The following is a 16,976-nucleotide window of genomic DNA, read 5'->3' as shown; positions in this document are numbered from 1 at the left end:
CTTAACCACCGTGCGATTACCTAGTGTTCATACCATCTAAATCTTAATATATAATGTAATTTTACTTTTACTTGGAACAGTTGTACAATTCTACGCAGAATTGGTTGCTGACTTGGCTTCCTTTCATAATATCATTATTCAAAAACATGCACGCGCTTTACGCTGGCGTTGCCGTTATCATTTTCTTGTCAGATTAGAGACACAGAAAGTCTAGGAAACATGTGCCTAACACGTGATGTAAGAGAGACTAATTATGTCTCATTTCAGCCAAAAAAACAAAATAACAATAATTAGTTCAGACCTTTTCTATTTTTATTTTTTAAAATTGTTAAATTATTAAGACAAAATTTAAGGATATCATATCACTGCATTTATATAGAAAAAAAATTAAGACAAACTTTATTTCTATAAATAATGTAAAACCGAGAAGAAAACGCATTTTGTTCTAAATTGAATTTAAATTAGAAAAAATAATAAGAAAATGTTAAAATAAATATTATTTATGAGAAAAATTGAATTTTAAATATATATTTTTAATTAAATATTAGATCAAAGAGCAAACTGATTTTTATTCTTAAAAATTGTGTCTTGTACGTCAAATGAAGTACATATGACATACCATATGTCATTATCTAGTTATTTCTTCAACCACTTCAATTTTTAACAATGCAAATGGTTTAGTAAACTGGTCCTTTTGCTAAAATTTTATTCGTTTATACTATTAAAAACAAGTCCTTGTACATCGACATGACGTATACATGGCACTTTAAGTGTAATTGCTTGGTTAGTCCGTCAATCATGCTGGTTTTTAACAGTAAAAATAGATGGAGATTTTAATCGAAAGGACTAGTTTACTCTTTGATTTAATATACAATACTATTTTGATATTTTTTTAATAAAAGGGTGAAATGCAATTTGAGAATTTATAAGGGCTTCTATGATAAAACCTTAAAAAAAATAGAATATATATATATATATATATATATATATATATATATTCTATTCTTACACAGGTTTACGCGCCATTAGCGTTTGCTGCGAAGTATAAAGAGAAAAAAAATCCCTCTTTTTAATTCGAAAAAGAAAATACAACACATAATTTTTTTTTCCAAAAACATATTTACATGAAAATATTATGATGCTGACGAATCTGAAACAGCTTATGTTCTCTCTGAAAATGAAACGAAAGAAGAGAGAACGTAACAATATCCTCCTTCACGGTTCAAATGATATTTGCGTCGAGCTTAATCGGATTCTATGGCGGAAACGGCACCGTATCTTCTCCCTCGTATCCTTCGTCTCCGGTTGTCTCATCCTTTTATTGTTCGCCGTCTCGGTTTTCTCTCCTCCTCCCGCCGCCAACCTTCTCTTCCTTCCTCCGCACTCTTTGGTACGTACCACGTCACATTTTTCGCCATTCATGCGTTTTCCTTTTCTAACTTTAAGAAATAAAATAATATTGTTTTTCATGTGCTTTTTTTATTTATGTTTTTGTGCTTTGTTTTTTCTTCCTTGTTTTTTTGGTTTAGGTGAGGAAAGAAATAGCGGCCGTGGAGTCCAATGCGGTGTTTCAGGTTCCGGTACGGTTTTCATTTTTTCTTTATTTCTTTTTCATTTTTGTGTAAGAGCTTAATGTTTTTTTTTTCTTCTGATTTTTTGTTTTGTTTTTGAGTTTGATGACTTGTTTGGATCTTAAAATCGGATTTGAATTTGATTTAAGTTAATTTTGTCGTATGTTTAGACAAGTGGAGGAGATTTAGATCGTGGTTTATGGAGTACGAGTCGATCAAAGCTCTATTATGGATGCAGTAACGCCTCTAACAAGTTTCAAAGTAAAGTAGTTCCAATTTTGAATTTTCATTTTTTTGGTTCTGATATAGAAATCTGGATTTCTTTACCTATTTTGAATTGGCTTTAAAATTGAATGCCACCTCTGTAATTGAAATTTAAAAAGAAGAACTGGTTTTAGGAGTTTCTTCATTTATTAGAATATATATATATATATATATATTTTCATAATGACTTAAGCTACCTTATTGATGGTTACTTAGCAATGTTATCCATTTTTTCAGCTGCTGATATGAAAACATATCCCAACCGGTACTTATTGATCTCCACCAGTGGAGGGTTAAATCAACAAAGAACAGGGGTAAGATAACTTTCATTGCCTTCTTGCCTACATCTTTTGGGGTGGTAAAAGTACTATGGATATGTAGTAGAAGTTAGATTGCATTTTGCTCTATTTACTCAAAAAATGGGCAAATTATTCCATGTATGTTAGTCCTTTCTGTTAAAAATTTCATCTATTTTTACTTTTAAAAATTGGCATGGCTGACAAAATAACTAGACTGTTTTATGTGGCGTGTCATGTGTACCTCATTCTAGCATATAGGGACCAGTTTTTAACAATAGAAATGGATGTAATTTTTAATAGAAGGATTAGTTTGCTCTTTAATCTAACATGTAGGGACTGGTTTACCCATTTTTTAATTAAAAAAGACAAAATGCAATCTGACTTCTAGTACAAGGGCGTCCATGGCACTTTTACCCTTTTGGGGCTCATAATGGTCATATATACGGACACAGTGTAAAGGTAGCAAGTTTTACATATATGTTGCTCATAATTTTACAATTTTTGTGGCTACAGATTGTAGATTCTGTTGTTGCAGCATATATTCTAAATGCAACTTTGGTTGTTCCTAGGCTGGATCAACGTTCTTATTGGAAAGATGCCAGGTCTGCTGTTGACATCCTTTGTTTAAAATCTAAAACCAGGGGCATATAGTTTTATATTCTATGTATTTTATATGGTATGGGGTTATTGGATGCAGTGGTTTTGCTGAAATATTCAATGTCGATCGGTTCATTTCATCGCTCTCTCGAGATGTCAAAATAATCAAAGAGTTACCACTCAAGGGAGGTCAACCTTGGATACCACGTCGCATGGCTGTTCCGAGGAAATGCAATGAGAGATGTTATCAGACTCGTGTTCTACCTGTTCTAACTAAGAAGCAAGTAAGTAATAATTCCTCTAAATTTCCTGTTTTGGTAGAAAAATAGAACATATCACTAAGTTGCAATTATGGAGGCAAACATTAATGTTAGAAAACCAGTAATCCATAAAGACCAGACATTGGTTTAAAAGGCTTCAGTGGTTTGTAGACATATAGTATTAATGTCATATGTTGAAGGATGATCTTTGATCTATCTTTTCATATGTTAAAAGTAACTATGATGGTCTATTTGGACTTGAAACAAGCACAATATTTGAAATCTGACACTAAGTTCCACTTATGTATTATATATGTTTTGGCAGAAAAACAGAACATATCAGTAAGTTGCAATTGTGGAGACGGGCATAATGTTAGAAAACCAGTATCCATAAAGACCAGGCATTGGTTTACAAGGCTTCGGTGGCCTTTCTGGACATATAGTATTAATGTCATATGTTGAAGGATGATCATTGATCTATTTTTTCATATGTTAAAAGTAACTATAATGGTCTATTTGGGCTTGAAACAAGCACAAAATTTGAAATATGACAATTTCTTCCCCATTCTTTTTTCATGTTGCAGGCTATTGAGCTTAGAAAATTCGATTATCGGCTTTCGAATCGGTTGGAAACTGATTTACAAAAGCTTAGATGTAGGGTAAATTACCATGCTTTAACATTCACAGATCCCATTCTTGATATGGGTAAACTCTTGGTTGAAAGGATGAGGATGAAAGCTAAGCATTTTATAGCATTGCACTTGAGGTAAAAAGGCACTCTTTTGTTAATCATATTGGGCAATGGCTGTATTCAGTTTTGTCGTTACCGTACAAAACGCAAGGACTTCATTAATGCAGGTTTATATGTTGTTTTTCCATAGGTTCGAACCTGATATGCTTGCATTCACCGGATGTTATTATGGTGGAGGAGATAAAGAAAGGAGGGAACTTGGGAAAATCCGGAGGAGGTGGAAAGCTTTACATGTAAGGCCGTATAAACTGTTAAACACACATATTCAAATCTAAAAAAGATGATTCTAAAGCATTTTAACATGTTCATGTTGACATGAACCGTAGGCGAGCAACCCCGAAAAGATGAGAAGGCAAGGCAGATGTCCGCTAACTCCAGAGGAAATTGGTTTAATGTTGAGAGCATTGGGGTTCGGAAGTGACGTTCACATTTACGTGGCGTCCGGTGAAGTATATGGAGGTGAAGAGACGTTAGCCCCACTCAAAGCATTGTTCCCTAATTTTCATTCGAAAGAAACTATAGCCACTGAGGCGGAGTTAGCACCATTTTCAAGTTTTTCCAGTCGAATGGCCGCATTGGATTACATTGTTTGCGACGAAAGCGATGTTTTCGTCTCGAACAATAATGGAAACATGGTTAGAATGATAGCTGGTCGAAGGTAAGCAAACTCTTTTCACTACTTTTGCATATCACACAGTAAAAGTACTATAGAAGCCCCTATACTAAGATTGTATTTTACCTCTACTTAAAAATTGAGTAAATTAATTCCTATACATTAGATTAAAAAGCAAATTAACTTGTTCTTTTCTATTAAAAATTTCATCTATTTATACTGTTAAAAACTAGCGTAGTTGATGAAATAACCTAACCATGACATATGGTGTGTCACGTGCACCTCATCTTAACCTATAGGGGCCAATTTGAAATTTTTAGCAGAATGACCAGTTTATTTTTTGATTTAAAATATAAAGATTAATTTGTCCATTTTTAATAAATGAGCAAAATGCAATCAGAATTTTAGTACAAAATATACTTTTACCAATGTCATACTTGTTTGTTTCCCTTTTGTTTCTAAACATGTTTCTTTTATTACAGGAGATACTTCGGACATAAACCAACAATCCGACCAAACGCAAAGAAACTATACAAATTGTTCATGGCACGAAACAACATGACATGGGAAGAATTTGCTACTAAGGTTCAAGCTTTTCAAGTAGGTTTCATGGGAGCACCAAAAGAAGTGAAACCAGGTAGAGGTGAGTTCCATGAAAACCCGACTAGCTGTATATGTGAAACTACAGGAACCGAAACTATTCAAAAAGAAACACAAGAAGAAGACCATGAAAATGACAACAATGGAAGAGATACAGCTGAAGTAAATGATGAACAAGATCCTATTGAGGAAGATCTAGATTGGATCGAAGATGATTATTCAGACAACATTAAAGACCTGCCTGATACAGACAGCAATGTATTAACAAAACAAGAACAACCTGAAGTGGAAGAGTTGTTTTCAGATTAATGAAAGACCAGGTTTGGGAATCTGGTAATGAGCCTTTTTTTTGTTCCCTCCCTTAAAATTCTTTGGAATTTTTTTGGTAAAAAGTAACTTAGAGACCCTTTGTTAAGAATTGGATTATATTTTGCCCCTTTTCTCAACAAACATTAAATTAGTCTTTTTACTTTAGATCAAAGAACAATTGGTCCTTTCTGTTAAGAATTTCATCCATTTCACGTGAATCTCATTCTAATATACATGGACTAGTTTTTAATAATAGAAATGGATGAAATTTTTAATAAAAGTATCCGTTTGTTGTTTGATCTAATATATAAAGATTAATTTTCACATTGTTTTGAGTAGAGGAATTAAAATACAATCTGATTCCTAATTCGAAGGTGTTTACGGTACTTTTACCGAATTATTTTACTATCATAAGTTGGAGAAAATGGAGGTTGCTGCCATGGACAAAGATATTTCAGTCTGTGTAGATAAAAGGCCAGGTCAGGCGTGGACAATGGCAATGAACAAGTGGAGGTTTAGGGCATAACGGTTTCTGTATATGTTGGCGGTGAGGAGTAGAACAAGGAACTTGTTGCTTCTTATTACATTATCGTGTTGGACGAATTTATGCGGTAAGGCAAAAATGATGATGGATCACTGTATGGGGTTAGTGCAGTTGTTAAGTTGTATCTTTTTTTACCCTCTTTACTTAAAGAAAGAAAAAAAAACAAAATAATAGATAATAAAAGGAAAAAGGAAAAAGGAAAAAAAGGTAACTATAATGTTCTACTGCAAGGCAGATATGGAAAGTACAGCAAAAGAAAAAAAAATGTAATTGATGGAATAGTAGGGATATTCATTATTCAATAGTTTTTCTTTCTTTGTGTTTGTACTTTGTATATATACTTTTATTCTGTGAAAGATGTGCTTGGTTTATATTTCTACTCTCATTTTCATCTATAACATTTTTATTTTATAATGTTATTAGTTGGAGTAAATTTATAATATCAGTCCTTGCTTTGGGAATAGAACAATTTTAAAACTTGTGTCTAACATCTACTCTTCTAATGAGTTTATAGAATACGAAGGATAGATACTGGGCTCGTTCGGATAAATACCTTGAGAAATAATTTTTTTTATAATATATCAATTCATTATTTAATGTTAGTGAAGTAATCACTTAAATCCTTGTTTTTTTTTTTTTTTACCATTATTTAATCTCATAAATAGTGTTACATGGATTCAAAGAATGTTTAATCGAGAATAAGTTACAGACGGTTCAGTTAGAAATGAGGACGATTTTACTACTGTCGAAGGATTTGCATGTGATCACAATAGAGAGTGAATCTTCGGTTTTAGCAGATATTTGGACATGTGCACGGTTGTTGAAGCCAAACTTTAGGGTATCCTAACTGGTTTGAAGCTTACTCTGCAATGGGGTTACGATAGTGTTCTAATACCGTCTTGAAGCCGTTAATGAAATCCAAGAAGTATCTTTGGGGTTCTAATTTGACTCTTGTCAAGAGAATTCACTAATTATTGGACTTGTAAAATATTGAAAAATTTAATATATCTCTCATGAGGAGAATAAAATCGTAAATGAACTTATCAAGATGGTTCGGGATAAAAGGTTAGTTCTTAGACTATTTGAAAATTCTCTTATAGAGAAATTATCCTAATTACTTTCGTGTATCAATTTCTTTTCACTAAAAAAAACTTCTACTTAATTACTTCATTATTTGACATTAAAATCTTAATGCTCGGGTTTGTCTTTCACTTTACTAAATTATATACGAGTTGTCTTCGATTTAAATTGCTTAATTCAGTTATAAATTATAATTGTTACGAGTCTTATGTATTTATAGTTTATTATTTTAAATATTTAGCTGAAGCGACACCGTTGCAGATGGCATGAGTTAAGAAGGAGGAGCGCCAACCAGAAAGTATACGTGGCATAAATGATAAATCGTAATCCACTTCAAATGAAACGACGTGGCAATATTCATATCCATAGTTTCCCTTTTCTCTCTCCACAAAACAACAGGGCAGCAAAGCAAAAGCCAAAGCAGCAAAACAAAGCAAAAAACCAGCAATGGCGTTGAGACTCCCCACTCAGCTAGCGACACGTGGCACATTCCACCACCACCATAACAACAACTCCAAATCTACAATGACCGCCGCACTGTCATGGCGGCGGACGCTGTCGCCGGACACTCCGCTGATCCATTCTTCTACCTCTCTCACCACCAGTAAGCATTCAATTTCTCCCACTTTTCTTCGAATTCTAACGCTATTTTGAATTTTCATCTCGATTATTCTTGTTTTTTTGCCGGCAGAGAAATCGTACGTGCAACAAATGGTGACGTGCAGTGCCAGTGGAAGTACTCAGGCGGTGAATTTGGCTCCGGGGACTCCCGTCCGACCAACTAGCATATTAGTGGTTGGTTCCACCGGAACTCTTGGAAGACAAATCGTGAGACGTGCACTCGATGAAGGTTACGATGTTAGGTGCCTTGTTCGGCCACGTCCCGCGCCTGCCGATTTCCTCCGTGACTGGGGCGCCACCGTTGTCAACGTAAATTCTTGATCTATTTATAATTTCAGTCCCTCTACTTATGTGAAATTAGAGATTTAATTCCTCTAACATGTTAATCCTTTATTTTTATAATTTTATTAAGGGATAAATATTAAATTTATATTTGAATTTTGCTCTAATGCGTAATTTGATAGATGACACACATCTAATGAAATGAATACAGGCATTTATTTTCGTATAGGATTAATATAATTTTTTGCGTATGCAATATATCAACCATTTTAATTGTATAATGTTGTTAATGATTTGTGAAAACCGTATCAAATCAAAGTTTCATATATAAAATCGTATAAAATCAAAATTGATGCATGACGATGGGGCCAAAGTTTTTGTATAATTTTGATATTTATTCCTTTTATTAATAGGTTCAAATAGATAACACCATTAGTTGTTGCGATATTTTTATTGTTATTATTAGATCTCCTAATTTGAGCCAACTAAAGATCGTTAAATTAAATTAGAGAGATTAAATTTCAAATTTAGTATAATAGAGGGATTAAAATCTTAATTAGACCTAAAATCTTATAATTTGATAGGCCTTTTAAAATTTGGCCTTCTAATGCATGTTATTCATTTTTTGAGCAGGCAGACCTTAGTAAACCAGAGACAATACCTGCAACATTGGTTGGTATCCATACGATTATCGATTGTGCCACCGGCCGTCCAGAAGAGCCCATCAAAACGGTACGGTTGAACGATTTGATGGTTAAAATTTGCTCAAAACTTGAGATTATCTAATTTTCATGTGTTCTGTTTAGGTAGATTGGGAAGGAAAAGTTGCTCTTATACAATGTGCAAAAGCAATGGGGATTCAGAAATATGTTTTCTTTTCTATTCATAATTGTGATAAGCATCCTGAAGTTCCACTAATGGAGATCAAATATTGTACCGAAAAGTTCCTTCAGGATTCTGGCTTACCCCACATCACGATCCGGCTATGCGGTTTCATGCAAGTAAATGTCATCTATAACTCAATCTTTGCAGATATGTATACGTACATGTGTGTGTATATGTGTACGATGTATGTATGTATGTGTGTATGTGTGTGTGTGTGTGTGTAAAGTTCCTTCAGGATTTCGGCTTACCCCACATCACAATCTGGTATGCGGTTTCATGCAAGTAAATGTCATCTATAACTCAATCTTTGCAGATATGTATACGTACATATGGATGTGCGTGCGATGTATGTATGTCTGTGTGTGTGTGCGTGCGGCGTGCGTGTGTGTATGTATGTATTAATTAAAGTGAACATGAATAGAAACATGATTTCTTGGAAGAACCAGTATGTCAGTATGATGGAATTACTGTATGTGTTTGAATCACGTTTCCTTTTGTATATAAGCTGTATTGTGGTGAATGGTTGTTGCCAATTTGTTAGGGGCTTATTGGCCAATATGCAGTACCTATATTGGAAGAGAAGTCCGTGTGGGGGACAGATGCTCCGACAAGAATCGCTTACATGGACACACAGGTTGGTTTAGACATGCATAACTTGTTTTGTGGATCGGTTTCTTGTATATATGGCATGGGATTTCGGTATTTGATTTGGTTTTCTTTTGGTTTTAGGATATTGCTAGGTTGACATTTATAGCTTTGCGGAACGAGAAGGTTAATGGAAAGCTTCTCACGTTTGCCGGTCCTCGTGCTTGGACAACTCAAGAGGTATATGAGAATCTTTATTGTTGCTGCTCTTTTGCCCTGTGACTATTTCTGGTGAACAATTTTGAAGATAGTGTAATGTTTTAGCCTTCGTATCATCGGTATCTTAAGATCTTTTCGACTTGTTACGTTAACATATGTAGTATCATCAATGTGTCGGGATCTTTCGTGCTCCATGATTATTTCTGGTGATTGGTTTCAATTTTCAAAGATAGTGCTGTGAGATCTTTTGAACTTGTTAGGTAAACATATTGCCATTCCTATAGGAAATCAAGATCGAGTGTTTCTAAGTGCTCTGATAATCGAACTCTCGGACAAAATCCGTTTATATTATTTTGTATTAAATTTTCTTAAGGTGATAGCATTATGCGAGAGACTTGCGGGGCAAGATGCAAACGTTACCACAGTTCCAGTTACCGTCTTAAGATTTACACGCCAGTTGACTCGGTTTTTCGAGTGGACAAATGATGTTGCTGATAGATTGGCATTTTCAGAGGTAAAATAAATGGTCACTCATCATCTTGCTTTAGATCCTTTTAAGGGGTGTACTAATGTCGTGTGTGCATTACAGGTTCTTACAAGCGATACGGTTTTCTCTGCTCCGATGACAGAGACTTACGATCTTCTCGGTGTCGATGCGAAAGATATAGTGTCACTGGAAAAGTATCTTCAAGATTACTTCACAAACATTTTGAAGAAACTGAAAGACATCAAAGCTCAATCAAAACAAACCGACATCATATTTTGAAAGCAAAAAAAAAAAAAACTACTTGTAATTATAGTGTAACTTGTGTTTACAAAATTTAGACAGCCCTTTTCTTTTAATCCCTAAGAGGTTCGATTATACCCAAATTAAAATGGTCAATGGGCCAGATCGGTTTTGAATCCGAGTTAATAGTTTTAAGTTCGACTTACTTTATGTTTGGTTCATTTGGGTTTGATTCATTTGGGTTTGCTGGTCAGGTTATTAGGGTTTAAATTTAAGTTATCTTAGATTATTGAGTAAACTATAAAATAGTCACTTTTATTTACCTTAGATTACATTTTAGTCATTTATGTTTGAAATGTCATGTTTTAGTCACTTACGTTATCGTTTTGTTACGAAATTGTCACTCTACCGTTAAGCTCAGTTACCTCTCTAATAACAGTCTTACGTGGCAGTCCAAATGGGTTTAAAATATCAACTTAGATGTCTTATGTGACAATCTAAATTAAATTTATTTAATTAAAAACTTATTTTCATCCCAGCAACTGGATATCCAAGTTGGTATTTAAAATCTATTTGGATTGCCACGTAGGACTACTGTTAGGGAGATAACAGAGTTGAACGGTGGAGTGACCACTTCGTAACAAAATGATAATGTAAGTGACTAAAATGTCATCTGAGACAAACAAAAGTGATTATTTTTATAGTTTACCCTAAATTATTTGCTTGTGTTATGTCGGATTTTGATTATTTTAATTGAGTCATTTTCAATTTCGAGTTGAGGGATAAGTGATGTTAATTTTTTATCAAATCAAATAAACCATATTTAAAATGAGCCTAAAATGGACTAATTTGAATGGGCTTTTTCCAAATGGAACAAGTGTAAATCTAGTTAAGAACTCCAAATAATGAAATTGGAAGATTCCAAAGCCCTCGATGCCAAACCTTTTAAATCTCAAAATTCATAACTTTTCAAAATAATATGATTTGATAATTATTTAGTATGCTGATGGTGTATCGAATATGAATTCTTATTAAATTTATTTATTTCATTTACACCGAGGCTCATTCGGTGGCAAAGTTAGGAGAGTTGGCTGGAGTTCCGGTCTCCCTTAAAATAAAAAATATTTTTAAATTATTAATAATAATAAAATTTTAATTTAATTCTTTAAAATTGTAAAATTTTATTTTTACTATTATAAAAAATAATCCTCTAAAATAACTTTTGAATTGGCTCCTAGAATCATTATTATTATTATTATTTATAAAAAAAAAAGAAATTAGATTCTGAGGTGCTTTCAACTCAACTTTCCCACATTCCAGTAAGGCCATGAATATGACGAAAATCTCTCACTATTCTTCTTTTTGCCTTTTGAAACAAATTGGTGGTAGGACAGACAGTGTATGCATATTCTCATTTTCATTCCTTACATCAGTCATGCCTTATTTTCACTAATTTAATACAAAAGTAATTCAGATCGAATATTAAATACAAATATTTGTTGAATATGAGTATACTAATTAGCTCGTGACTATAAAAAAAATTTATTTTATAATTTTTTATAATTAAATGATAAAAAAATTATTAATAATTTATCCAATAAAATTTACTTAAAAATTCAATAAATCTAGGTTGAATGGTAAGGTGAAGGGGGAGGTTTTAACAGAGAAAGTGAAAGTGATTGTTATGACTGTGACTCACTTTTCTATGTGCACATACATACATATTATATATAGTTTTTACTTAAAAAAAGGTACTGTGCTTAGTATTACTTTTTTCAGTCACATGCTTTGCTTTTGCCCTCACTTCCATCAAAGTTTTCAAAATCTTATTGGAAATCAAACCTACTTGGTTTCTCAATTAATTTATATTATTCAATTAAATAAATTATTAAAAATAAAAAAATATTTATTAATTTAATTATCAATTCAATCAATTTTTAGTTTGAATTAACTATTCAAATCGGTACATCAACCAATTCTTTGTTCGGTCTATCGGTCCAATTCAAGTTATCATGCTATCCATTCTATTTTGATACAATGTTTCATAATTATATGTTAAAAATAATTTTAAAAATAAAATTACAGTTAAGATTGATAATTAAAATATATTCGAACCTAAATCGGAATACATTTAAATTGAATTTACGATCCGTGAAACTTTAAACGAATAGTATTTATATGTAGTAAAATTCAAACTTCAACCCTCAAAATTTTATAATTTCGGAATATAAAAAATAAAATAAAATATATTAGAATTGTGTGACTCGAATCTCGTTTGATCCGGCCTGAAAAGTTCGTGGTGCAACTCACTTGTTAAAAAAATAAAATAGAGAGGCAAAATAAGGGATCTGTAGCGGGCTAGCCGCTCAAGTTGAATTTGTATAAGATTATGCTTTTTCTATTAGATATTGATTATAACAGGGTTGTTTAACTTTTAAAATGTGTGTAGTCGAGAACCTCTTGTATTGTTGTTTTCAACATTAGTGAATTTCTCTTTATCTGCTTGTGGTTTTTCCTGATAATTTTTTTTCCGTAAAATCTTTGTGTTCTTATTTTTCTTTCTCTTTGCTTTGCGATTATTACTACTGTCACGATGGACGTATAATATAACAAAATTTGATGATTTGAAGTCTAAAATCTAAATTTCTATTAACTTTAGATCATTACTTTTTTGTACTTACAATGGCTCATTATTAATACATTAATATTTACTATAAATTCTTCCATTTAATTCCCATGATTGTCTTCAATGATTGTTCTACATCAAAATTTACTTACCATTCTATGATTTTCTCAATGTGGGGACCAAACAATTGAATCCCAAATAAATTCCTTTTCCAATTTTTTTTACTCTGCCATCTATTATTATACATGTCAAAAAGATGATTGGCTAATTATTTATTGCTTCTTGAATACATTAAGTTCTTGGGAATTTGTTGTAGTGGAGGCCGAGTTATGGGGTATTTTTGAGGGTTTATTTTTCTGTTAAAGTAAGGATTTGATAGAGTGTTGATAAGTACAGATAATATTCCAAGAAACTCGAACTCAGCCTTAGTTAGACGAATTCATCAACTGTTGGAAAAGACAATATATTGGCGTATCCTACATATGCCCAAAGAAAAAAATAAAATTGCGGGTTTCCTAGCAAAAATGGATCATAATAATGAAGACATCTTACTTCTATTTGAACAACCTCCTTTAGGTGTTTCGGTTTAAGACTTTGTAAACTCTTTGTTTTGTTTTATTTCCGCTAAAAAAAGGAGATTATATTAAATATATTCACGAGTTGTTCGAGACCCGATATTCGCAATTATACGCATGGGTCTTGCAGTTCCATCATATGCGACTTAATCCAGTTTGTTGGTTTTAGTCTAGATAATACCAGTTCTTGTTCCAGTCATATTGTAATGATTTGATTCTACTTTATGATTCCTCAAACAGTCTATGTTGTAATAGATACTTGTGATTATTTAGACATGTATTTGTTGTACTTGTAATACTTTAAAAAAAATGATATGTTTGATGTTATTAAATTGGATTCAGATAACGAATTTTTCATTTTAACCAATCCGACTCAAATAAGAACAATAAAACGAGATTCTTGAATTAACTAAACAATAACATGATTTTTTTTTTTAAAAATTTGGCAATGGGGCAACTCTACTTTGTTTTATTTTTTTGCTGCCTATGTGGTCCATTCTTGTTAATGGGACACATCAATGCCACCAGTATGACACTAAAAGTTGATAACTACTTAACTTAAAATATGAAAAACAATGTTGCTTGTCACATTTTATTTTATTTTCAAAATGAGGATTGAGATCCCAAAAAAAGATACACAAACTTTAAAAAATAAATTGAATGTAGTGATTGATATTATAATATTTTAGTATAGTTATTTTATGAGTAAATTTGAATTATATTATTTAATTCCATGTTTATAATATTTTTATTATTTAATTGTAACTCAAAATAATTTAAAGCACAAAATTTATTAAAAACTTCAAGGAATTAAAATGTTTATATAAACTTGATTAAATTTAAAATACAATCTTATCGAATTATTAATTAGGAGTAATATTTGATAATCAGTGATGGAATTTTTAACTCTACAAGCGATTTAAGAAACTGTCAAATACTTTTAATTAATATTTTAAAAAATAAAAAAAACTGAATAAATAGAACACATAATAATTTCTTAAACCCGCTTGTGGAGTTAAATTTTTTTACCTCTAGTATATTAAATAATATACCCACTAATAATACTTTATCAAACTTATAATTTTTGAATATTAATCTCATTATAGGTTCATAATATATGTTCTTTTTGGTACAATGCCTAGAACTATCCTAGCCCCTCTTCAATCCTTAAATAGGAGGATAATGCACTTCAGCACACTCAAACCTACGCCCTCCTACATCGACAATAACATCGATAAACTTGTAATTAAATTCGGGGTGTGTGATTGAACCCAAATTTTGTTTTGCATGCCATGTGCTACCTTTCTAACTTTTTTATTATTTTTATACAAAACTATTTTAATACCACCACTATTTTAAATACAAACTCATATGTTGCCAATTAAGGCTAATAATAATTCATTAATTGTTTGTGATGCCCATAATTTAATTAAAATTATTAAACTAGTGAATGATGTAATATAAATTATTTTTTATGTTATTATCATATTATCATTTAAAATTTAATTCAATTTAAATTTCAAAATCCAAACAACTTCAGTATTTTTACCGTAAATTTCATACATTTTAAATTAATAATACTGAAATATAATATTCCAAGTATACTTATTTTTTTAATTTTTATGATTTTTTAAATATTTATTGACATGACATGTAAGAAAAATAGTATTATGTCAACGTAAAATACATGTTAGTTACCACGTGGGTTGTCATGCCAATAGTGTTAAAATAATTAATGTTTTAGCCAACATTTTGTTGATTTTTTTAAAAAGATTAATGGTTAAATTTATCATTATGCTTTTAAATTTTAAATTTGTAGGTAAAAGTATTATGGAGGCTCTTGTACTAGAAGTTTAATTGCATTTTATCCGCTATACTAAAAATATGGATAAATTAGTCCCTATACATTAAATCAGAGAGCAAATTGGTCCTGTATATCAACATGAGGTACACATAACATGATATGTGTCATTGTAGACAATACTCTGTTAACTTCACCCATTTTTAATAGTACAAAAGGACAAAATTTTTAATGAAAATAATAAAATTTTTGAGTAAAATGAATAAAACGCCTCTGCTACTTTTACTAAATTTGTACTAATTGAATAAATAATTTAATCTGTGAAGAAATCCATCAATCCCATACTCTTTCTTTTTCCGTGTCACGTGGGGAGGATCCAATGGTTAATATAAATAAAAATAGGGAAAAAGAAGTGTAATTAAAATTATTTTTAATAATCTTCGAAAATTTTATGCAGTAAATATTCATAGAAAAGTTACATTATTTTAATTAATAAATTTAATAGTTACTATTTAAATTAGGATTAAAATTTTCAAAATATCATAAGGACTAAAATGAGTAAATAATACAAGAATTAATAACAGAATTTGACTAGCTACAATTTAAATTTTTTTTATAGGTTCTCTTTTTGATGCAATACCTAAAACTACTCATAGTCCCTGTGCTTCAGCGCATTCGAGCCTACGTCTTTCTGCATTGACAACAATATCGATACTAATCGAGTTAGGACTCAATCAACATCTGCAATTTAATTTTAAAATTTATGAATAATGTTAAGGTTTATTTTAAATAAATAAAAAAAATTGAATTGTGAGGTATGGTTTAATTGATGGACATGTTACTTTTAAATCACATTCTTACAGTTAAGTAACTATAAAGAGCATGTGCAAAGCATTATTAGTGTGGATGTGTTTGTCAAATCCAAAATCTTGACAAGGTTTGTTTAGTCAGAAAATTTTATTATTAAATTAAAAAGTAGGTCCTTTCATTTTCATATTAATATCATAAGATTTTCAGTTATTTATGGTAAGCTTATGAAAAGTGCCCAATTCAGAATCTAACTTATAAAATAAACCAAATGTTTCCTTCATGGGATGGTTGATTTCACCTTCACCACAAAGGAATACCTCAATTTAAATCATTTACAAAAGGGTAAAATGTACTATAAGTCTCTGTAATTTTTCGATATTTGGAATTTAGTCCTTCTTTGTTTTTTTTTGGGGTTAAATTTAGATTTATTACAACATTTTTCAATTACATTGTTACCAATCGAGTGTTTTCTGTTTTATTTCAAAGTTAATTACGAGTTTAAATCATTTTGGGTTTGAGTTAATTTTTCAATTCATATTATTTTTAAACCTCGATTTTATTTAAAAATTCCACCCCAAACTTGACTATGAAGTAACAGTTTTCATCAACTCTAAAATGTCTAATAATATTTTAGTGTAATATATTAATTTTTAAAATATAATTAAAAAAAATAAAGTTACCACCCCTAATAACATATAAATTTTCAAGGCGGAAGCGGGAAATTGTCAAAACACAAAACTTTCTTTCAACCCAAACAAGAATTTTCCCACTCATTATCCAGAAATAGAAAAAGAATAAAAATTTTCATTCCTTTTTAACCAAATGACGTGACTTTCATTCTCCAATACTAATAACTATGCTATTAATTAAGTAAAAAGAGAAATTAATATTTATCATTTGTTTGATTTGATTTAATAACGGTCCAGCAATGTACACACACCGACGCACACAAAAAAG

At 31.1% G+C, this 16,976-nt stretch overlaps 2 protein-coding genes across 2 annotated transcripts; both read left to right on the top strand.

The window, feature by feature from the left end:
* Nucleotides 1-1,093: 1,093 nt before the first annotated feature.
* On the top strand, nt 1,094-6,227 carry LOC105795444 (O-fucosyltransferase 6). Its single transcript, XM_012625064.2, has 10 exons — nt 1,094-1,390; nt 1,530-1,580; nt 1,742-1,832; nt 2,073-2,149; nt 2,648-2,736; nt 2,832-3,015; nt 3,576-3,757; nt 3,873-3,975; nt 4,069-4,400; nt 4,838-6,227. Exons 1-10 carry the CDS (start codon nt 1,136-1,138, stop codon nt 5,262-5,264), a joined length of 1,791 nt encoding a protein of 596 aa, XP_012480518.1. The 5' UTR covers nt 1,094-1,135; the 3' UTR covers nt 5,265-6,227.
* Nucleotides 6,228-7,253: 1,026 nt separating this feature from the next.
* Nucleotides 7,254-10,417, top strand: LOC105795443 (protein HIGH CHLOROPHYLL FLUORESCENCE PHENOTYPE 244, chloroplastic). The gene is made up of 8 exons (XM_012625063.2): nt 7,254-7,492; nt 7,580-7,818; nt 8,425-8,523; nt 8,598-8,792; nt 9,218-9,310; nt 9,406-9,501; nt 9,854-9,994; nt 10,070-10,417. The coding sequence occupies exons 1-8, from the start codon at nt 7,336-7,338 to the stop codon at nt 10,244-10,246; spliced, it is 1,197 nt and encodes a 398-aa protein (XP_012480517.1). The 5' UTR covers nt 7,254-7,335; the 3' UTR covers nt 10,247-10,417.
* The last annotated feature ends 6,559 nt before the right edge of the window (nt 10,418-16,976 follow it).

Source organism: Gossypium raimondii, chromosome 3 (genome assembly GCF_025698545.1).
Source record: "Gossypium raimondii isolate GPD5lz chromosome 3, ASM2569854v1, whole genome shotgun sequence".
NCBI lineage: Eukaryota > Viridiplantae > Streptophyta > Magnoliopsida > Malvales > Malvaceae > Gossypium > Gossypium raimondii.
Note: the sequence above shows the minus strand (reverse complement) of the source record. Positions and strands in the feature narration are given on the sequence as shown.